The 23,473-nt window shown below is 42.9% G+C and overlaps 1 protein-coding gene across 2 annotated transcripts in view; it reads left to right on the top strand.

Annotated features, from left to right (window-relative positions):
• The window catches only part of ARHGAP6 (Rho GTPase activating protein 6), a 444,961-nt gene that overhangs the window by 415,514 nt on the left and 5,974 nt on the right, over positions 1 to 23,473 (top strand). For both annotated transcript variants that reach the window (XM_069757660.1, XM_069757661.1), the window contains exon 11: positions 22,663 to 22,916. In XM_069757660.1, the coding sequence (XP_069613761.1) occupies positions 22,663 to 22,916 (254 nt within the window). The remainder of the gene's footprint in view (positions 1 to 22,662; positions 22,917 to 23,473) is intronic.

Raw genomic sequence — 23,473 nt, 5'->3', positions numbered from 1 at the left:
ATATTTGTAGTCACAGGTTTTCTACTTTTCATTAGTGTAGAGACTAGTTTGTCAGAAAACCCTCTTCCCTTCAATAGTGACCTCTCAATTTCCACGCTGTCAGGTGGAGATTCTCTGACTGAGGGTGGAACACCGGTCCCTGTGACAGGAGATCCGGAAGAACCCAGGGATCGGTGATCGATAGCATCCTCAGCCATGAGAACCAGGCTCTTTTGGGCCAGAAGGGGACTATTAGGATGAGTCTGGATCTGTCCTGCCTGATTTTCCGCAGGACTGCTGGAATGAGGATAGTGGGAGGAAATGCATATGCAAGAGTTTGTGTCCAGGGAATTGTGAACGCATCTACAGCCTGAGGGTTCCCCCTGGAATCTAGGGAGCAGAAAGTTTCCACTTTTCTGTTGTGCACATTGGCAAAGAGGTCTATTACAGGGATTCCCCACAGATCTGTAATTTTGTTGAAGATGCCCTGATTTAGAGACCATTCCCCTTGCGTTAGTTGGGTACGACTCAGGAAGTCTGCTTTCTGGTTCTCTACACCTTTTATATGTAGGCCGATAGGAATAGAAAGTTGTTTTGTACTAAGCTGAAAATTTCAGAGGTGGTTTTCATTAGTGTTTGAGACCTGGTCACCCCCTGGTGGTTCAAGTAGGCTACTACTACTCTGTTGTCCGAAAATACTCGGACATGATGCCCTTGTAGCTTGTCTAGGAAGAATAGTAATGCATGATTTATGGCCCTCAGTTCTTTTTGATTTGAGGAAGACCCGAGTTCCTGACTTGTCCATATCCCCTGAGCGACTCTGTTGTCCAGATGAGCCCCCCACCCTGTGGGACTTGCATCTGTGGTAACTATCTGAGACGCCTCTATCACCCAGGGAATCCCTTTTGACAGGTTTCTGGGATTTAACCACCAAGCTAGGGAATGAATAGTAGGCAAACTTAGAGTTATGCGACCCTCTAACCCCCCCATTAGTAGTTTCTGGTTCCTTAAAATGTCCCACTGGAGAGGTCTTGTGTGGAGCTGTGCCCACTGAACTGCTGGAAGGCAAACAGAGAGGGACCCCAGTAATGACATCGCCTTTCTTAGAGTCATGGTAGGGTTTGCACGCGCTTCTGACACTAGATGTATTATCTTTTGTTTTTTCTGGACTGGAAGGCGACACACTTGAGAACTTGAGTCCAAGGTGAGACCCAAAAATTCTTGAACCCTGGTTTGTTCTAGTTTTGACTTTTGGAGTTTCACCAGCCAGCCTAATTTTTTTAAAGTGTCTATCACTCTGTCGCATTGCTGACGGCAGAGTTCGGCCGAGTTGCTCACAATCAGAAAGTCGTCTAAATATGGAATAATCAAGACGTCTTCCTCTGATGTGCCATCGTTTCTGCTATCAGCTTGGTGAAAATGCGGGGTGCAATTGATATGCCAAAGGGAAGAGCTCTGTATTGGTATTCCCTTATCTGTCCTTTTATGACTACTGCCAGTCTGAGGAATTTTTGAGAGTTCTTGTGGATGGAGACGTGATAATACGCGTCGCAGAGATCTAGAACTATCATAAAACAATTTGGAAACAGATTTTTTATTGTTGACTTTATTGACTCCATTTTGAATCTCTGGTTCTTTACATAAGTATTCAACTTCCGTAAGTTTATTATAGTCCGGAAGGTTCCGTCCGGTTTGGGAACCAGGAATAATGGAGAGTAAAATCCCTTCCCTCTCTCCAGAGGGGGGACTTCCTGGATGACAGCTTTGTCTATCAGTTTTAAGATTTCTAGTTCTAGAGCTTCTTCTTGTTGAGGAGACGACCTCAGCGGTGTTACCACATAGTTTCGGGGGGTAGGGATAAAAATTCTATTCGAAGCCCTGCTCCTATTAAATTTAATATCCAAGGGCTGGTCGAAATTTTCTCCCAGGCTGGGAGGAATTGAGACAATCTCCCTCCCACCCTGGGGGGAGACGTCACTTGAGGGGGGGTTCTATCCCGTGGGGAATTACCGAAAAGGAACCCCCAGTCCTTTCTTTTCCCGTCATCCCATCGGTTCTGTTCCCTTGGTGGTCTTCTCCTGAAAAACTTCCTATTCCGAAAGGGCCGCTTATTAAACGTTGGTGTCAGGATGGGAAACCCTTTCTTTTTGTCACCTGCTTTTTGCAGGATATCGTCCAGAGTCTTTCCAAAAAGAATCTTGCCCTCGCTTGGGATTGAACAAAGTTTTTGCTTAGTTTGTAAATCCCCTGGCCAGCTCTTTAGCCATAAGGTTCTGCGCGCTGCATTCAAAAGAGCTGCCGATTTAGACGCTAATTTAATTGAATCGGCTGATGAATCTGCCAAAAATGCCGCAGCTCCTCTAATCATAGGGATAGACTCTAACATTTTATTTCTCGGCACCCCATCCCTAAGCTGTTTCTCTAAGTTATCAACCCAGATCATTAAGGATCGTGACGTGCAAGCAGCTGCTATGGCTGGTCTTAAGCATCCTCCTGCCGACTCCCAGGCCCCTTTAAGAAAAATATCTGCTCTTTTATCAAGAGGATCTTTCAGGGTTTCCATATCCTCAAATGGTAATGCAAACTTTTTTGAGGCCTTAGCTACCGCAACGTCGAGTTTGGGGGCTTTATCCCACGAGACAGAAGCCTCCTCTTCAAAGGGGTATTTTCTTTTAAAAGAGGGAACCGATGCATTTTTCCTTTCAGGTTTTTCCCACTCCTTTTTAATTAACGCTTGTATGTTTTCATTAAGGGGGAACACTTTACGCTTTTTTTGGCATAGCCCTCCAAACATGATATCTTGTACAGTTTTATCAGGACGAGGGTCCAATACACCCATTGTTGATCTTACTGCTTCTACGAGGCCGTCGACCTCATCTAGGGGGAAGCAATGACGACCTCCACTCTCATTATCCGAAAAAGAGAAGGAGGAGTCCTGTGTATCTGAGTTTTTACTCTCAGAGCTGGAAGAGTCAGAATTCCTATAAGAAATAGGTTGTTTCCTACTGGCTTTCTTTTCACCTTTAAGGGAGTTAAACACCGTTTCGACCTCTGATTTAATTATGGATCGTAACTCAGAGGCGAAGTTTGGGGTCTCCTCACAGAGGACTCGTTCTATACAGGAGTCACATAGCTTCTTATCCCAAGATTGTGGTAGAGCTTTCCCGCATAAGGGGCAGGTTCTGTGTTTTGTCTACCCTGTTTTCTTCCTTGCCTAAGATAAATGGAGAAGGGGAACCCCAATTACAAATAAGTGAGCTTTCACAAAGATCACTCACCAATCTGACGCACCCACAGGTACCAGTTCTGGAGGAGGGGCAGGATCCTGAGGTGTGTGATCCGTGGGCGGTAGCTGGTTTACCACGCTAGAATTCTTGCTATGCTGCGTGCAATGGCTACCAGACCGAGAACTCCAGTTGTCAGCAAAAGTTCGCTGCTGCTGCGGCGGCGGCTGGAGCTGCTGATCGCTGTCTTCCATGGTACTACCTTGGGACGGCATGCAGCAAGGAGCTTCCATGTGCACCTTCTTTTTAAAAGATTGGCGCTTATTACCGGCCCCTCCTCCAGTGGCTGCATTATTGAGGAAGCGTCTCTGTTTTTTTTTTTTTTTTTTGCAACTCTACTGCGCATGCGTGCGCAGTCAGAGACCCGGAAATGAAGAATTCCGGTTCCGGGGCAGCGCCATCTTGGTGCTGCGCCGCCCCCGAACTGGAAGTTCGCCATCTTGGAAGAACAGGCGTCCTGTGCGCGGCAGAATGCTGGAGCCCCTAACTCCTATCCGGAGTGGCAGCTGCGCTTCCCCCCCGCTCATGCTCCGGACCCATCGGTCGTAGCCGTGGCGGCTTTGGACACCGCACCAGCCATGGCAGAGGCCTCCCCGCTGTCATAACTCAGACTGGCCGGCTCCGGATTCCTCGGTGATTTCCAGGTTCCGGTCTTCTTAGCAGGTACCGTCCTAGAAGGTTCCCTGTCAGGGACAGGAAATCAAACTGATGCAGGGGAGAGGTACCGCCCTTTTATCCCGTAGATTTCCTGTCCCTGAAGGGCGGATCCCCTCTCTCTGATAGTGCTTTCATGGGTTACTGAGAAAGGAGAGCTTTCCTCCTTGGCTTGGCCCTGCACTCTTAACCTGTATATAGCCCCCCAAAAAAGTGGTTTAAAAGAATTTTTAATTTTCGTACACCACTGTCTTTTTTTTTTTTGTATGAGTTGTGTTATCGAGTTTTCAGTTTGTAGCTTCTACATCCATGTGGAAATAGGATCTGTTAGTACCTTCTGAACATTTTTATCAAATAGTTTCCCCATTTCAAACCTCCATTTCTAGGCATTGTTGATAGCCACTACAAAAGGTGTGTCTGGCTTTTTAGAGTTCATCATGTTTTTCCACATGCCATGTAGAGGACACAGCTTGTATGTGGAAGAAGGTGGTGTGGTCAAATGAGACCAAACTAGAACCCATGACTCCATGAGGATAAATACAAAATGCTATGTGTGACAGAAAACTAACCCTGCACATCACCCTGAAAACAAGATCCACACACTCAAACTTGTTGGTGGCAGCCTCATGCTGTGTGGATGTTTTTCTTCAGCAGTGACAAGGAAGCTGGTTAGAGTTGATGGGAAGATGGGTGGAGCTAAATGCAGGGCAATCTTGGATGAAAACCTGTTAGAGGGTGCAAAAGACTTGAGACTAGGATGTAGGTTCACCTTCTAGGAGGACACTGACCCTAAACATACTGGAAGAGCCTCAATGAAATGGCTCAGATCAAAGCATAGTCATGTGTTTGAATGGTCCAGTCTATGTCCAGACTTAATCCCATTTAGAATCTGTGCCAAGACTTGAAAATTACTCTCCACAGACTCTCTCCATCAAATCTCACTGAGCTTGAGCTAGTTCGCAAAGAAGAATGAGAAATAATTTCAGCCTCTCGATGTTTAAAGCTGGTAGAGACATACCCCAAAAGACTTGCAGCAGTAATTGCAGCAAAAAGGTGGTCCTGCAAAGTATTGACTCAGAGGGGCTGGATACAAATGCATGTCACAGTTTTCAGATTTATATTTTTAAAATATTTATAAAACCATATATCATTTCCTTTACAGTTCACAAATACTTGCTTGCTACTTTTTGTTGGTTTGTCACATAAAATCCCAATAAAATACATTTAAGTTTGTGATTGTAACTTGGAAAACTGTGGAAAAGTTCACAATGTATGAATAGTTTTACAAGGCACTGTAGTGTCTGACAGAACCCATATAAAAAGTCCCAGAGTCAGTATAGCTCCATATTACAGGTCTCTGCCGCCTATACAACCCTTATGCTCTCCAAATTTGCTGTTGTCCAATTACTTCTTGAATAGCAGAAAAACTATCTGGTTCTACCTAAATGTTGTAAGTATTAAAGCATTTGGGTATGATTTTAAAAATGGCAAATGCCTAAAACCAAACTGTCTATTTTATACGTGGGTACATAAAGGCAGGCGCAGTGGGCCCCTTTAACACAGTGGGCCCGTCCCTCTCCACAGGATCCAGCCTGACCCCTTTATCCATATATCACCCCACCAGGGCCTAACCGGCCCCCTCCTTCATAAATATCAACACTGCCCCCAAGTCATGCTTTCACTTGCAGCCTGAAAAGTTGGGAACACTGTCTGAGAGAGAAACTTATAGCCACCATGAGCCCAGGGCGACGCATTGCTATTACCTGAGTTGAGGCGTGAGGGTGTCCTCCCTGCTACTTCCTCATTGGAATCTCATGGTGCGGGCCCCACCCACTCTACTGCCGCACGTCTACAAGGAGGAAGTGATGGGCAGCAGCAGGATGGGTCGCTTTCAAGAGCAGGAACGGACCCAGTGGAAATTGATGCCTGGCGCGCGGCGACTGGCAAGTGGCTTGGGCTATGTCCTAGATGGTGATTTGGCCCCCTTTTGTCCGGTTGCGCCAGCGTCGGTGGGGTACATGAAAGGGAGTACTTACCTAGGACCTCTAGACAGGATATGTTCCCCCACTCATTGTGATAATATACTATACAACACATAGCAATGCAGCAGTACTTAGCTAAAATATCTGTTAAATAAGTATATCTATAAACCTGTCATCCCTGTCTCAACAACCAGCAATCCTGATCCTCTCTGCACTGACCTTAGGATTGAAAAGAAAACCATGACTTTATAAAGCACATACAATAACAGCATGATATCATAGGCTGAAGAGGACAGAGTAAATAGCAGATGTAGCTCTAAAAAGGGCGGATTCAGATGAACGTCTAGGCACAACGCCAGAATACTGGGGTCAAGAACTGAGTTCTGAGTAAAGAAATTTAGAAACTTGGGAATGGCATGTATTTACACCAATGCTGTAAATGAAAGGACACAATTAACTGTAAGAAGTTTGTTGAGATTTTACATTTTTATTAACCCCTTTACCCCCAAGGGTGGTTTGCACGTTAATGACCGGGCCAATTTTTACAATTCTGACCACTGTCCCTTTGTGAGGTTATAACTCTGGAACGCTTCAACGGATCCCAGTGATTCTGACATTGTTTTCTCGTGACATATTGTACTTCATGACAATGGTAGAATTTCTTTGATATTACTTGCGTTTATTTGTGAAAAAAACGGAAATATGGCGAAAATTTTGAAAATTTCGCAATTTTCCAACTTTGAATTTTTATGCAATTAAATCACAGAGATATGTCACACAAAATACTTAATAAGTAACATTTCCCACATGTCTACTTTACATAAGCACAATTTTGGAACCAACATTTTTTTTGTTAGGGAGTTATAAGGGTTAAAAGTTGACCAGCAATTTCTCATTTCTACAACACCATTTTATTTTAGGGACCACATCTCATTTGAAGTCATTTTGAGGGGTCTATATGATAGAAAATACCCAAGTGTGACACCATTCTAAAAACTACACCCCTCAAGGTGCTCAAAACCATATTCAAGAAGTTTATTAACCCTTCTGGTGCTTCACAGGAATTTTTTGAATGTTTAAATAAAAATGAACATTTAACTTTTTTTCACAAAAAATTTAATTCAGCTCCAATTTGTTTAATTTTACCAAGGGTAACAGGAGAAAATAGACCACAAACATTGTTGTACAATTTGTCCTGAGTACGATGATACCCCATATGTGGGGGTAAACCACTGTTTGGGCGGATGGGAGAGCTCGGAAGGGAAGGAGCGCCGTTTGACTTTTCAATGCAAAATTGACAGGAATTGAGATGGGAAGCCATGTTGCGTTTGGAGAGCCCCTGATGTGCCTAAACATTGAAACCCCCCACAAGTGACACCATTTTGGAAAGTAGACCCCTTAAGGAACTTATCTACATGTGTGGTGAGCACTTTGACCCACCAAGGGCTTCACAGAAGTTTATAATGGAGAGCCGTAAAAATAAAACAAACATTTTTTCCCACAAAAATTATTTTTTAGCCCCCAGTTTTGTATTTTCCCGAGGGTAACAGGAGAAATTGGACCCCAAAATTTGTTGTCCAATTTGTTCTGAGTGCGCTGATACCCCATATGTGGGGGGAACCACTGTTTGGGCACATGGGAGGGCTCGGAAGGGAAGGAGCTCCATTTGGAATGCAGGCTTAGATGGAATGGTCTGCAGGTGTCACATTGCATTTGCAGAGCCCCTAATGTACCGAAACAGTAGAAACCCCCCACAAGTGACACCATTTTGGAAACTAGACCCCCTAAGGAACTCATCTAGATGTGTTGTGAGAGCTTTGAACCCCCAAGTGTTTCACTACAGTTTGTAACGCAGAGCCGTGAAAATTGAAAAAAAAAATCTTTCCCCCAAAAATTATTAGCCCCCAGTTTTGTATTTTCCCGAGGGTAAGAGGAGAAATTTGACCCCAAAAGTTGTTGTCCAATTTGTCCTGAGTACGCTGATACCCCATATGTTGGGGGGAACCACCGTTTGGGCGCATGGGAGGGCTCGGAAGGGAAGGAGTGCCATTTGGAATGCAGACTTAGATGGAATGGTCTGCAGGCGTCACATTGCGTTTGCAGAACCCCTAATGTACCTAAACAGTAGAAATCCCCCACAAGTGACCGCATATTGGAAACTAGACCCCCTAAGGAACTTATCTAGATGTGTTGTGAGAACTTTGAACCCCCAAGTGTTTCACTACAGTTTATAACGCAGAGCCGTGAAAATAAAAAATCTTTTTTTTTTCCCACAAAAATTATTTTTTAGCCCCCAGTTTTGTATTTTCCCAAGGGTAACAGGAGAAATTGGACCCCAAAAGTTGTCCTATTTGTCCTGAGTACGCTGATACCCCATATGTTGGGGTAAACCCCTGTTTGGGCACACGGGAGAGCTCGGAAGGGAAGGAGCACGGTTTTACTTTTTCAACGCAGAATTGGCTGGAATTGAGATCGGACGCCATGTCGCGTTTGGAGAGCCCCTGATGTGCCTAAACAGTGGAAACCCCCCAATTATAACTGAAACCCTAATCCAAACACACCCCTAACCCTAATCCCAACAGTAACCCTAACCACACCTCTAACCCTGACACACACCTAACCCTAATCCCAACCCTATTCCCAACTGTAAATGTAATCTAAACCCTAACCGTAACTTTAGCCCCAACCCTAACTGTAGCCTTAACCCTAGCCCCAACCCTAACTTTAGCCCCAACCCAAACTGTAGCCCTAACCCTAGCCCTAACCCTAACTTTAGCCCCAACCCTAACTGTAGCCTTAACCCTAGCCCTAACCCTAGCCCTATCCCTAGCCCTAACCCTAGCCCTAACCCTAGCCCTAACCCTAGCCTTAACCCTAGCCCTAACCCTAACCCTAGCCCTAACCCTAGCCCTAACCCTAACCCTAGCTCTAGCCCTAACCCTAGCCCTAACCCTAGCCCTAGCCCTAACCCTAATGGAAAAATGGAAATAAATACATTTTTTTAATTTTTCCCTAACTAAGGGGGTGATGAAGGGGGGTTTGATTTACTTTTATAGCGGGTTTTTTAGCGGATTTTTATGATTGGCAGCCGTCACACACTGAAAGACGCTTTTTATTGCAAAAAATATTTTTTGCGTTACCACATTTTGAGAGCTATAATTTTTCCATATTTTGGTTCACAGAGTCATGTGAGGTCTTGTTTTTTGCGGGACGAGTTGACGTTTTTATTGGTAACATTTTCGGGCACGTTACATTTTTTGATCGCTTTTTATTCCGATTTTTGCGAGGCAGAATGACCAAAAACCAGCTATTCATGAATTTCTTTTGGGGGAGGCGTTTATACCGTTCCGCGTTTGGTAAAATTTATAAAGCAGTTTTATTCTTCGGGTCAGTACGATTACAGCGACACCTCATTTATATCATTTTTTTATGTTTTGGCGCTTTTATACGATAAAAACTATTTTATAGAAAAAATAATTATTTTTGCATCGCTTTATTCTCAGGACTATAACTTTTTTATTTTTTTGCTGATGATGCTGTATGGCGGCTCGTTTTTTGCGGGACAAGATGACGCTTTCAGCGGTATCATGGTTATTTATATCTGTCTTTTTAATCGCGTGTTATTCCACTTTTTGTTCGGCGGTATGATAATAAAGCGTTGTTTTTTGCCTCGTTTTTTTTTTTTTTTCTTACGGTGTTTACTGAAGGGGTTAACTAGTGGGCCAGTTTTATAGGTCGGGTCGTTTCGGACGCGGCAATACTAAATATGTGTACTTTTATTGTTTTTTTTTTTTATTTAGATAAAGAAATGTATTTAGGGGAATAATATTTTTTTTTTTTTCATTATTTAGGAATATTTTTTTTTATTTTTTTTTACACATTTTGAAAATTTTTTTTTAACTTTTTTACATTGTCCCAGGGGGGGACATCACAGATCAGTGATCTGACAGTGTGCACAGCACTCTGTCAGATCACTGATCTGACATGCAGCGCTGCAGCCTTCACAGTGCCTGCTCTAAGCAGGCTCTGTGAAGCCACCTCCCTCCATGCAGGACCCGGATCCGCGGCCATCTTGGATCCGGGGCTGGAGGAAGCAGGGAGGGAGGTGAGACCCTCGCAGCAACGCGATCACATCGCGTTGCTGCGGGGGGCTCAGGGAAGCCCGCAGGGAGCCCCCTCCCTGCGGGAAGCTTCCCTATACCGCCGGCACATCGCGATCATCTTTGATCGCGGTGTGCCAGGGGTTAATGTGCCGGGGGCGGTCCGTGACCGCTCCTGGCACATAGTGCCGGATGTCAGCTGCGATAAACAGCTGACACCCGGCCGCGATCGGCGGCGCTCCCCTCGTGAGCGCCGCCGATCGCGCTGGACGTACTATCCCGTCCGTGGTCATGGGGGCCCACCCCACCTCGACGGGATAGTACGTCCCATGTCAGAAAGGGGTTAAATAAAGCAAATATGTTATGCTTCTTGGGTGAGCAATATTAGGATGAGCCTCTCAGGAAAACTTACTAAAGCTAGCTTCAAAGAGCAGTTCCAACGTAACTTTTTTCATCTTGTATGCAGATGTATGCTAATTTCTGAAAATCCTCTTGCTTTTTCTAATCATTCAGTATTATAGGAATCATAAAACACCACATTGTACACTATTTAGCTATATAAGGGTTCTAAATCAATGTGACATACATGATTTGTCTTTCAAGATGACCAGATAAACCATACATAACTATTCACTCTTCTTCTGTAATATGAGTGGAATATGCTAGCACAAAGACACCATTGAGCAGTTACACTGAACGTTTTGGGGCATTGGCCAGCACGTCTTTCAAGACCACAGCATGTCAATTTATCTTGCGGAGACGCTCAATCTTAGAGTCCTAGAGGACACATGGGAGGCAGCCCAGGTAATTTAGATAACCTCTCTCTAAGCTTCGGCAGAGGTAAGGCCTTGTTTTGGAGAGTGTTTGTGATACACTGCATATTTGGGTGATGAAAGTCACCGTGTCAAGCTTTCAAAAAAAGTCTATACATTTTTGCATTGGTACTAGAGATGAGCAAATCTTTTGAAATTCAAGTTAGCTAGTTTTGCAGAATTTTGTAAATTCTGTTCACAGCGAATTTGATTCAACAAGAGTTGCAATTTCTCTAAAGCCTCGATTGCCCTGAGAATGTGTGTGTCATACTTGGAGATTTCCTAGGACTGTATCACATTTGTTTCAAGCTCTGTAATGCAAACACAGTGTTCGTAATGTCTAATTGACTTCAAAATATATGGCTATAGTTAAACGGATGGCAACCATTCAGAGCTGTGCTGTCACACTATCTGTACAGCTTGTTAAGCACTTTGCAGCTTTCATTCCCTTTCACTATCCTGATTCACCACAAAATGGCTGCTGCATTCCCTGCCTTTGTGTTTGTAGAGGCTGTTATAGTCCCTTTTTGATTGGCTGCGTTATATCGTGTGATGTAATAGCAGTAAGGTATCTTGGGGAAGCTCATCCAACCACACCTGACGATATGTGATCCTTCCCTGGCTGATGCATTCTTCCGCACTGTGTAAAATGGAATTGTCCATTTTAGGTAATTCGCAAGAAGGAAATCACATTTTCTACAAATTTTGACATCTACAAATCAGTTCTCTCACCTCTATCTTGAACCCAGTGGTGTACAGAACATGTGACACTGATGGGCCAGATATAAATACACATCACCGGACCCAGTATAGCCACGCCTCCTGAGGATGCGAGTGACGTGAAATGCGGGTTGGGGTATGGGTGCAGTGCGGATTTGGACATTATTATGGGTAACTACCTGCTCTGCGGCGTAATATCTGACGTGGTTTACAAAAGTCCATTACTATGCTGTATAAAGTATTTGAATGCTATTTTTGCAAGGAGGTATATATAAAATGTATGGGATAAATGGAGTAAGAGAACGATAATTCCATTTGGAATTATAATACTGGGATAATTTTGAAATTTATAAGAATTTGGTAGGATCACTCCAATCCCACATATTAATCCCAAACCATATGCCACAATATATTCAGTGTAATGATGACATTTTGATAATTGTGTTTAAACGTAGGCGTTTATAAATACTATATTGAGGGGTAACGTTGTCCAAGCCCCGTCATCACTTTTTCCACCAGTGATCAAATTTTGGATCCTCACTATTTCTTTTTAATGTATTGAAATAAAAGTTTGTAATTTTTATTGAACTTTTCTGGACTTTTTTTTCTTATTAGTACCCCCAGCAAGTATCAATCAGGAACTACATTTTGTCACCAAAATATATTAGAAAATTAAGGCATTAAAGTATTACAAAACGTTGGCATATTTTCTATTTAAAGCTATGGCAGGAAAGAATGTCAAATGTGAGTAAGAGATCATTTTTAAGGTATCCTAATGCAGCATGACTGTGGATAATTTCAGTTTCTCCTTCCTTCCTGTCATCCATCTGTCCAACAAAGTTCATTGATATGTAATTTATTTCTTCTACATTGAAATATTTGACTGTCATATGTGTAAGTTTTTGCCTTCCTATCTTTTGTAACTGAACAGACTGTTTGCTCAAGGTTAAAATCTATGGACAGGTCAGCCGAAAGACTGCTTCCTGACAAACCATATAGCAGAACAGTAGCCTTTCTGAATGCAGCACATACAATAATGCGGGAGCCACATCCAACCAATAGTTACCATGTAACATAGCAACAGGTAGGCTTGATGTAATTTCATAAAGTGAGTCACAACTCCCACACACCTTAAATGTCACAAAGACTAAAGAACCTACTTTGTGGATTATAATAAACCCTAAGCGACAATAAAACTGTACAGAATGTATCACTCCATGTGGTAGAAAATAATAGTCTTCGTCCTGGCATTATGTTTGCACCTTTTCTTTGAAATCACAGCTAAACTGCCATGTAGAACTTTGGAAAAAGTAAGGTTGGTGGTATAAGGGTTAAATCTGCTATGTAAGGTTATACTGTTCTACATAATGTCAAAAGTTGTCAGGTTCAGTTATGAAATAAGCCATGATCTTCACCTCCTGAATTCAAATCTGCCAATTACAAATCCCCCCCCCCCCCAAAAAAAAAAAAAAGAAAATAGCTGTTTTTTGGTCATACTGCCTCACAAAAATCGGAATAAAAAGGGATCACGTGCCTGAAAATGTTACCAATAAAAACGTCAACTCGTCCTGCAAAAAACAAGACCTCACATGACTCTGTGGACCAAAATATGGAAAAATTATAGCTCTCAAAATGTGGTAACCCTTTTAGTGTGTGACGACTGCCAGTCATAAAAATGGGGCTAGGGTTAGGGCTTGGATTACATTTACGGTTGGGATTAGGGTTAAGGGTGTGTCAGGGTTAGGGGTGTGGTTGGGATTAGGGGTGTGTTTGGATTAGGGTTTCAGTTGGAATTGAGGGTTTCCACTGTTTAGGCACATCAGGGGCTCTCCAAACACGACATGGCGTCTGATCTCAATTCCAGCCAATTCTGGGTTGAAAAAGTAAAACAGTGCTACTTCCCTTCCGAGCTCTCCCATGCGCCCAAACAGGGGTTTACCCCAACATATGGGGTATCAGCGTACTCAGGACAAATTGGACAACAACTTCTGGGGTCCAATTTCTCTTGTTACCCATGGGAAAATAAAAATTTTGGGGGCTAAAAAAACATTTTTGTAGGAAAAAAAGGATTTTTTATTTTCACGGCTCTGCGTTATTAGCTTTAGTGAAACAATTGGGGGCTCAAAGTTCTCACCACACATCTAGATAAGTTCCTTGGGGGGTCTAGTTTCCAATATGGGGTCACTTGTGGGGGGTTTCTACTGTTTAGGTACCTTAGGGGCTCTGCAAACGCAATGTGACGCCTGCAGACCATTCCATCTAAGTCTGCATTCCAAACGGCGCTCCTTCCATTCCGAGCTCTGCCATGCGCCCAAACGGTGGTTCCCCCCACATATGGGGTATCAGCGTACTCAGGACAAATTGGACAACAACTTTTGGGGTCCAATTTCTCTTGTTACACTTGGGAAAATGCAAAACTGGGGGCTAAAAATAATTTTTGTGGAAATTTTTTTTTAAATTATTTTCACAGTTATAAACTGTAGTTAAACACTTGAGGGTTCAAAGCTCTCACAACACATCTAGATAAGTTCCTTAGGAGGTCTACTTACCAAAATGGTGTCACTTGTGGGGAGTTTCAATGTTTAGGCACATCAGGGGCTTTCCAAACGCAACATGGCGTCCCATCTCAATTCCAGTCAATTTTGCATTGAAAAGTCAAATGGCGCTCCATCCCTTCCGAGCTCTGCCATGCGCCCAAACAGTGGTTTACCCCCACATATGGGGTATCGGCGTACTCAGGACAAATTGTACAACAACATTTGGCGTCCGTTTTCTCCTGTTACCCTTGGTAAAATAAAACAAATTGGAGCTGAAGTAAATTGTTTGTGAAAAAAAGTTAAATGTTCATTTTTTTTTTTAAACATTCCAAAAATTCCTGTCAAACACCTGAAGGTTTAATAAACTTATTGAATGTGGTTTTGAGCACCTTGAGGGGTGCAGTTTTTAGAATGGTGTCACATTTGGTTATTTTCTATCATATAGACCCCTCAAAATGACTTCAAATGTGATGTAAAAATGAGAAATTGCTGGTCAACTTTTAACCCTTATAACTCCCACCAGGATCCATTGAAGCATTCCAGAGTTATAACCTCATAAAGGGACAGTGGTCAGAATTGTAAAAATTGGCCCGGTCATTAACGTGCAAACCACCCTTGGGGATTAAGTGGTTAATGCATAAAAGTTTCACTACTTTGAAACTTTATTATTTTTGCAAATACAAAGATGCAGAATATTTTGTTATTCCAAATGGTATTTATTTAGAGGATACTTGGAAAAAAATTCAAATAACCTAAACATGCCTAAACAATATTGCGAATTGTCTTAAAAGAAAATTAAAATTCATAAAACATCTTCAGGGAGGGGGCATGTCCCCCTCACAGTGAATATACGGGGAAGGGGGAAAAATGAATATTGGGGTTTTGCATTCATCCAATATTTATGGGATATAGATTGTTGGCATTATAGCGGAGGGACGAACAGAATACATTCAGTCACCTCACTGTGAGGCCACTAGAACCTCTCCAACTCAATAATGGTGCTATACATGATGCAAGCCAGGCCATGCTTGATTTTTTTTGTTAGGCTATGTGCCCACGTTGCAGAAATGCTGCGGAAATGTCCACAGCATTTCTGCAACTCCCTGCCGCGGGTAAAACACATGCGGAATTCGCATGCGTTTTCCCACAAGCGATTTGAAGCATCGCTTGGAAAAGTGATTGAAAGGTTAAAAGTACATCATGATATTCAAGGTGTTGTCCCTTTCCAGAATGTGGCCCTTAGGTTGATAGCTGATGTTTTATGGATGGCACATGCTGATGGCATGGTGGCATTTAAATGAATATCTGCCATTCTAGTGTACCTGAACTAAAGCCTCTCTTATGCAGCAGCTCTCCGTTCTGGCTCATCAAGGTTCCCTCTATGACATCCATATGCCAGGGTTCTAACAGTCCAGAAATACTTCACACTTTTTCTTTTTTACCCCATACGTAAAAAAAAATTGGTGCATCCATATTTTATTTAAATCTAGAGAAACTTGTACAGATTTGTCTGACTATAATTATCTTTCAATTACAGTTCACAGTGAATGCTGCTAATGGTTCTATTACTTAGAAGCTTACTGGTTTATTATGGTTTTGCAATGTGTCTTTAAAAAATTGTTGGATAAGTTGTCCAATAAAAACAATGAAAAATGGAGTTTGAAATTCTGCCATATACATAAGGACAGCAGTTTCTGCCCATGCCAGTAATCCTCATAATGCCAGCCATGATATCAAAGTCATTGGCCAAAGTTTTTACCTTCTCTAAAGCGATGCTTCTAGGCAGAAAGCGAGATAGCGAGAAAAAAGGGGCATGTTCTGGCTTTATTTTAATTTTAGGAAGGAAAAAGCCTGTTTACTGTTTGGCATTCACCCAGTGACGGGTGAAAAAATATATACAGTATATACACATACATATATACATATCGGGGACAGAAGGTCTGTGCAAAAATCTATTGGTTGCAATCCAATGTAGGAGGCAAGTTTTTATATTTTCCGTTTATTTTCTTTGCCCCCTTTACCCGCAGGACGCCTCTGTAACTTACCAGGTTGTTCGTCCCTGATCTATCTCTACATTATCTATCCATCCATCCATCCATGGCTTTATCTATCTCTATTCACACTGTACATTGAAAGATTAGTTTTGTACCACATTAAAGCATTTTTGCTTTATTATTTATTTTTGTTTGTTATTATTTCACTGCAAACCTCATAAATAATCAGAAAACTTCTCATTCCTTACGTGAAATATACTATTTTTGCTTACAAAAGTTTGCTGTGTATACTGTATGTCAACTTGAGTCTAATGAGTGGCACAAGGAGACAGTTTAAAATGTTATCTGCAGCTTTGAAATGCATGAACTTGCTTAGAATTTTTTTTATTGTATTGTAAAATGTGGCATGCGGTATTCTGCATATCTGTATGGTTTGTTCCTTTGTTCAATTCTTTATTAGGTAAATTCAGAATAATATGTAGTACTTTCCTGCCCCCTAGTGGCAGTTTATAGGAATAATGTTATATGCTTTGCTAAATCACAGGGATAACACTGCTTATTAATAAATTAAAAGGGTCCGGAGAGCTCCCCACCCTACATAACATTACATTCCCTACAGGTCTGTTACATGGGACAATGATCATAGGATCAGATCAAGATTTCCAATCATGATAGTCTGTGAGCAAATGATCAGCTTGCTTAACTATGATTGTATGTTCATTAAGTGCATATCATCTACAGTGGGTACGGAAAGTATTGAGGCCCTTTACATTTTTCACTGTTTCATTGCAGCCATTTAGTAAATCCAAAAAAGTTCATTTTTTTTGCACTAATGTACACTCTGCACCTCATCTTGTCTGAAAATAAACAGAAATGTAGAAATTTTTGCAAATTTATTAAAAAAGAAAAACTAAAATATCTTATGGTCTTAAGTATTCAGACCCTTTGCTCAGACACTCATATTTAAGTCACATGCTGTCCACCCCTTTGTGATCCCGATGGTTCTAATCTTTCATTAGAGTCCAGCTGTGTTTAATTAAACTGATAGGACTTGATTTGGAAAGGCACACACCTGTCTATATAAGACCCCAAAGCTCACAGTGCATGTCAGACCAAATGAGAATCCTGAGGTCAAAGGTACTGGCCAAGGAGCTCAAAGACAGAATTGTGGCAAGGCAGAGATCTGGCCAAGATTACAAAAGAATTTCTGCAGTACTCAAGGTTCCTAAAAGCACAGTGGCCTCCATAATCCTTAAATGGAAGAAGTTTGGGACCACCAGAAGTCTTCCTAGACCTGGCCGTCCAGCCAAACTGAGCAATCGTGGGAGAAAAGCCTTGGTGAGAGAGGTAAAGAAGAACCCCAAGATCACTGTGGCTGAGCTCCAGAGATGCAGTAGGGAGATGGGGGAAAGTTCCACAAAGTCAACTATCACTAAAAGCCTTCCACCAGTCAGGCCTTTATGGCAGAAATGCCCGTCAGAAGCCCCTCCTCAGTGCAAAACATATGAAAGCCCGCATAGAGTTTGCTAAAAAACCATGAAGGACTTCCAGACTATGAGAAATAATATTCTCTGGTCTGATGAAACGTGGTGGCAGCATCATGCTATGGGTGTGTTTTTCAGCTGCAGGGACAGGACGACTGGTTGTCATTGAAGGAAACATTAATGTGTCCATGTACAGAGATATCCTGGATGAAAACCTCTTCCAGAGTGCTCTGAACTTCAGACTTGGCCGAAGGTTCACCTTCCAACAAGACAATGACCCTAAGCACACAGGTAAAATAACAAAGGAGTGGCTTCAGAGCAACTATGTGACTATTCTTGACTGGGCCAGCCAGAGCCCTGACCTAAACCCAATTGAGCATCTCTGGAGAGACCTGAAAATGGCTGTCCACCAACGTTCACCATCCAACCTGATGGAACTGGAGAGGATTTGCAAGGAAGAATGGCAGAGGATCCCCAGGTGTGAAAAACTTGTTGCATCAATCCCAAGACGACTCATAGCTGTACTAACTCAAAAGGGTGCTTCTACTCAATACTGACCAAAGAGTCTGAATATTTATGACCATGTGATATTTCAGTTTTTCTTTTTTAATAAATTTGCAAAAATTACTACATTTCTGTTTTTTTCAGTGAAGATGAGGTGCAGAGTGTACATTAATGAGAAAAAAATGAACTTTTTTGAATTTACCAAATGGCTTCAATTAAACAGAGTGAACAGTTTAAAGGGGTCTGAATACTTTCTGTACCCACTGTATGTAAAAGACTCTCAGACTGGGTTCACACAAAAGTTGATGAGTTTTACCTTAACCCCTTTTTCACATCGGACGTAATGACCCGTCCATGTGCCCTGGGCCTATTTAACCAGAAACAGATGATTACGTAATTTATTTAATACAACAATGCGTCCGAAGTCACGGTTATAACATTAAAATTCCTGCACCATCTTACCTCTGGGTAGCTGGTGTCATTTTGGATGGTGTCATCCTGGAGGGTGTCGCTGCCCTCCCACAACCATGATCGCTGTGATTGGCTCTTCAATTCTAAACAGCCATTAGTAGCATTTCTCACCTCCAAGACCATCGATCATAGACTGCTGCCTGGCAATGGCAGGCATTCCCAGAACCCACTCAGATTGGCATGATCGATGATTACATCGATCACACCAATCACAGGGCACAGCCGAGATGTGACCGCGCTGTGCTCTGGCTGTGACCTGCCTAAGATTTGAGCTGTAAGAGCACTGACCCTAGGCAAAGCCAGGCATGGTCTGGACCTGCTGATTGGCGTGATTGACGATTACATCGATCGTGCCAATCACAGGGCACAGCCGCGGTGTGAGCTTGCTGTGACCATGCTGTTACCTGGCTGTGACCTGCTTAGGATTGGAGCTGTGAGAGCACCTATCCTAGGCTGTTGCCTGGCAACGCCAGCGTCACAAGAGCTAGTTCTAATTAGTACGATCGATGTCATCATCTCTGATCCCTGCCTGTTTTGATCCCTGCTTGATCTCTCCTCATCCACCCCAATCCCCCTTCCCCCTATTCTGCCCTTCCCCCTATTTTTATCCCCCTTTGCGCAACTTCCATGTGCACATCCAGCAGCCGACGAGCGTTGATTAGTGACGCAGTTAACCGATAACTCGTGCTCGCTGTTTTCCTTTTCTTTTTCTCACCCCCTTTGCGCCATCTCCGTGCGCACATTCACCAGCCACAGAGCGTTGATTGGTGATGCAGTTCACCGATCAGCACTCGTGCTCGCTGTTTTCCTTTTCTTTTTTTCACCCCCTTTGCGCCACCTTTGTGCGCACATCCAGCAGCAGCAGAGCTTTGATTAGTGATGCAGTTCACTCATTAGATCTCGTGCCTGCTTTTTTTTCATTTTTCTTTTTCACCCCCCATTGCGCCACCTCAGTGAGTACATCCAGCAGCCACTGAGCTTTGATGAGTGACGCAGTTCACTCATCAGAGCTCGTGCCTGCTGTTGTAAACACTTTCCTCTTCACTGACTTTTTTTCTCCATGGTTGCTGCTTTATTCTTTTAGCTTTTTCTTTTCAAACAAAAAAGTTTACACCAAGAGCTATCTCTCTCTCACACACACAAGGGAGGGAGCGGATCCCACATTTCTTAATTTTTCGTCTTCCTCCTCAGGTGCTGCTGAACCGCCAAGCAGACATCCCAGGACAGAAGGTGAAGCAGCGCCCCCCCATTACTGACCCCATATGGACCTCACTTCCCACAAATTATGAGCCACTGATTCCTGATTTTCTGGCAGAATCAGGAATCAAGTTTGACACCACTGGCCTCAAAGAAGTAGACTTTTTCAAAGTCTTTTTTTCTCCGAGTACTTTGTTATCTCATAGTGGACCAAATTAATTTGTGCACTCATCAATTTTTGGCACAAAACCACAATTCATAATTTTCTAACTGGTGTCCTGTAGACGCAGTTGAAATTATGCAGTTTGGGGCCTGGTCCTTCGCTTGGGGATCTTGAAGAAGCCAGAACTTTGGCAATATTAGAGTGGTGATGTTTTATTCAACCCTCCAGTGTTCCGAATGGTCATGGCCCGGACATGTTTTAAGGTCATCCGCAAATTCCTGCATTATACCAATAATGTACTCCCTGTGATGACCCCAACTTTGACAGTCTGTTCAAAGTTCAGCCGGTCATCAAACAAAAAGGTTGCTGAAGTGTATGTGCCCCAAAGAGACATCTGCGTAAATGAGTCCCTACTTCATTCAGGGGAGGCTCAAACTCCGTTAGTACTTGCCTAGTAAGAGGGCCAAGTACAGAATTAAACTCTCTAAGCTGTGTGAGAGTACCTTAGAGTACATCGACAGGTTTAGAGTTTATGAAGGGAAAGACACCCGGATTGAACCCCCTGAATGCCCCCCCTGTCCTGGGAGTGAGTTGGAAAATTGTGTGGGATTTGGTGCAGCCACTGCTGGATCAATATTATAACCTCAGTGTGGATAACTTTTATACCACCATCCCACTTTTTAAGTCCCTCTCTGCGCGAGGTACCGCAGCTTGTGGTACCATCCACAAAAATCAGAGAGGCCTCCCAAAAACACTAATTGGGCAGATGCTCAGAAGGTGTGACAGCAGAGCCCAATGTAGCGACCACTTGCTATGGTCAAGTACAAGGATGTCTTTTTCTTGACCACCATACATGGTGATGGCAGCACCCTCAACACTGTACGAGGTACCTCTGCACAGGTCTGCAAACCAGACTGTGTACTGGGATATAACAAAAACATGGGGGGCGTTGATCTCTCTGATCAAGTCCTCCAGCCGTACAGTGCTTTGAGAAAGGCCAAGGTATGGTACAAGAAGCTGGCCATGCACATCGTATGGATATCAATGCTCAAAGCTTTCCTGCAGTCACGATGTGCAGGTCAGACCGATACGTCTTACCGTCAGTTCCAGGAGGTAGTGATCAAGGCCTTAATCTTTGGAGAGCAGGAAGGAGCGGGCACCAGTACTTCCGGCTCTGAAGGTGCTCGTATCATACCAGGTGAACATTTCCCAGGGGACGTTCCTCAAAGTGGAAAAAAAAGGAAGGTCGCAAAAGAGATGCTGAGTGTGTTACAGAAGAGGAATACGGAAGGACTCCATTTATCAATGCGGCACCTGCCCTGGCAAATTTGGCCTGTGTAGGAAAGATAGCTTCAAACTGTACCACACCTCCATGTACTACTAAATCCATTTCTGACTTACACAACTGACGCATGACAACCTGACGAACACTACGCAACTGACGTATGACAACATGACAAACACTACACAACTCACGTATGCCACTACATTATAAAATTCGCATACCAGAAAACAGTAGATTAGTTCCAAAAAGGGGGCACTTGTTGGGCATTGTACTCAGTACAAATTGAACAACAACTTTTGGGGTCCAATTTCTCCAGTTACCCTTGGGGAAAAGAAATTGGGGGCTAAAAGATCATTTTGAGGTGTTATGGAAGCCCAGGTTGCTTTGATAGCAGCCTTCAGCTCGTCTGTATTGTTGGGTCTGGTGTCTCTCATCTTCCTCTTGACAATACCCCATAAATTCTCTATGGGATTAAGGTCAGGTGAGTTTGCTGGCCAATCAAGCATAGTTATACTGTTGTTTTTAAACCAGGTATGGGTACTTTTGGCAGTGTGGACAGGTGCCAAGTTCAGCTGGAGAATTAAATTTCCATCTCCATCACGTGTCAAGCCACTCATGACCAGTAGACAATGCCAGAAGTGTGCTACCTGGCCCAAGGAGAAAAATAACTGAACTGTTGCTCAGTGGTCCAAGGTGTTGCTTTCAGATGAAAGTAAATTTTGCATTTCATTTGGAAATCAAGGTCCCAGAGTCTGGAGGAAGAGTGAAGAGGCACACAATCCAAACTGCTTGAGGTCTAGTGTGAAGTTTCCACAATCAGTGATGGTTTGGGGAGTCATGTCATCTGCTGGTGTAGGTCCACTGTGTTTTATCAGGACCAAAGTCAGTGCAGCCATCTACCAGGACATTTTAGAGCACTTCATGCTTCCCTCTGCCGACATGCTTTTTGGAGATGGAAATTTTATTCTCCAGCAGGACTTGGCACCCGTCCACACTGTCAAAAGCACCAATACTTGGTTTAAAAGCAACTATATCACTGTACTTGACTGGCCAGCAAACTTGTCTGACCTTAACCCCATAGATATGGGGTATTGTCAAGAGGAAGATAAGAGAGATACCAGACCCAACAACATTTTTAATAAATCAGTTGAAAACTTAAACGGAAAGTGTTCCTGTGAATAACCTCTTTAAGCTGCTGAGTGAGTTGACGTACCACATACTCTTGTAAAAATGCACCTTTTTTGTGTTGATTTTATCCATTAATTTCAATAGGGACCCTAAATTTTGGCTTGACATCGTGTTGCTTTTATGTTGAGTTTCTGCAACAAAACGTGCACATATAATGTGCAATAAATGTCACATGTGCATCTATCCTCAGTGTCTGAAAATCCATTGTATTTTATAGGTGAAAATGTAGAAATGTAAGCTTATTATAATGATTACCTGCCTGAACCAAATACAGATTACCGCTAACTGGGTGTATGGTTTTCTTCCAGGAGCCCAGAACTGTTGAGATCTGAGGGTTCTTTTTCCATTGAAGGAAGACACTCATCTACAGACTCCAATAAAGCATCCAGTGGCGATGTATCTCCATATGACAATAATTCCCCAGTACTGTCTGACCGATCCGCAACTGCAAGGCAAGAAAATAGTTCTGAGAAGATTCTGAAGGCTGCTGATCACCAGACATTAGTTAGTCATTTACTCTCCAAGACAAAGGAAAATGCCTCAGCACAGTGGTGTCCAAAAGGTATGTAGTGAATCTATAGATTTGCAGGCTGTGTACAGGCCATGCGTTCTGATCAACCCATTCATTGCAACTCCAGTTGGGTTTGGAGGGAGGCGACATTATTAATGATGAGCGGATTTTTTAGTAGTCGGAGATTTAGTTTTTCTTGCCGCAGCTGAATGATTTACATCTGTTAGCCAGCGTAAGTACATGTGGGGGTTGCCTGGTTGCTAGGGAATTCCCACATCTACTTATGCTGGCTAACAGATGTAAATCATTCAGCTGCGGCAATAAAAACTAAATCTCCGAGCACTAAAAATTACTCGGAGGACCCCCGAGCATGCTCAGGAAATCTCGAGCAACGAGTGTATTCGCTCATCACTACAGATCATACATGCAAACTGATTGTATTGGAACAATTGACATCCAATGCGTACAAGTACTACTGAAGATAATCTTTGAGGAGGAAATACATTTAGAGCATGACATTACAAAAATATGACAGATAAACAAAAGTACTCAGTAACAACAGTATACAAGAGCCCTCATGACTCATTTTTTTATGTCACAGAGCTGTT

This window comes from Ranitomeya imitator, chromosome 3, assembly GCF_032444005.1.
Source record: "Ranitomeya imitator isolate aRanImi1 chromosome 3, aRanImi1.pri, whole genome shotgun sequence".
Taxonomy (NCBI): domain Eukaryota; kingdom Metazoa; phylum Chordata; class Amphibia; order Anura; family Dendrobatidae; genus Ranitomeya; species Ranitomeya imitator.
Note: the sequence above shows the minus strand (reverse complement) of the source record. Positions and strands in the feature narration are given on the sequence as shown.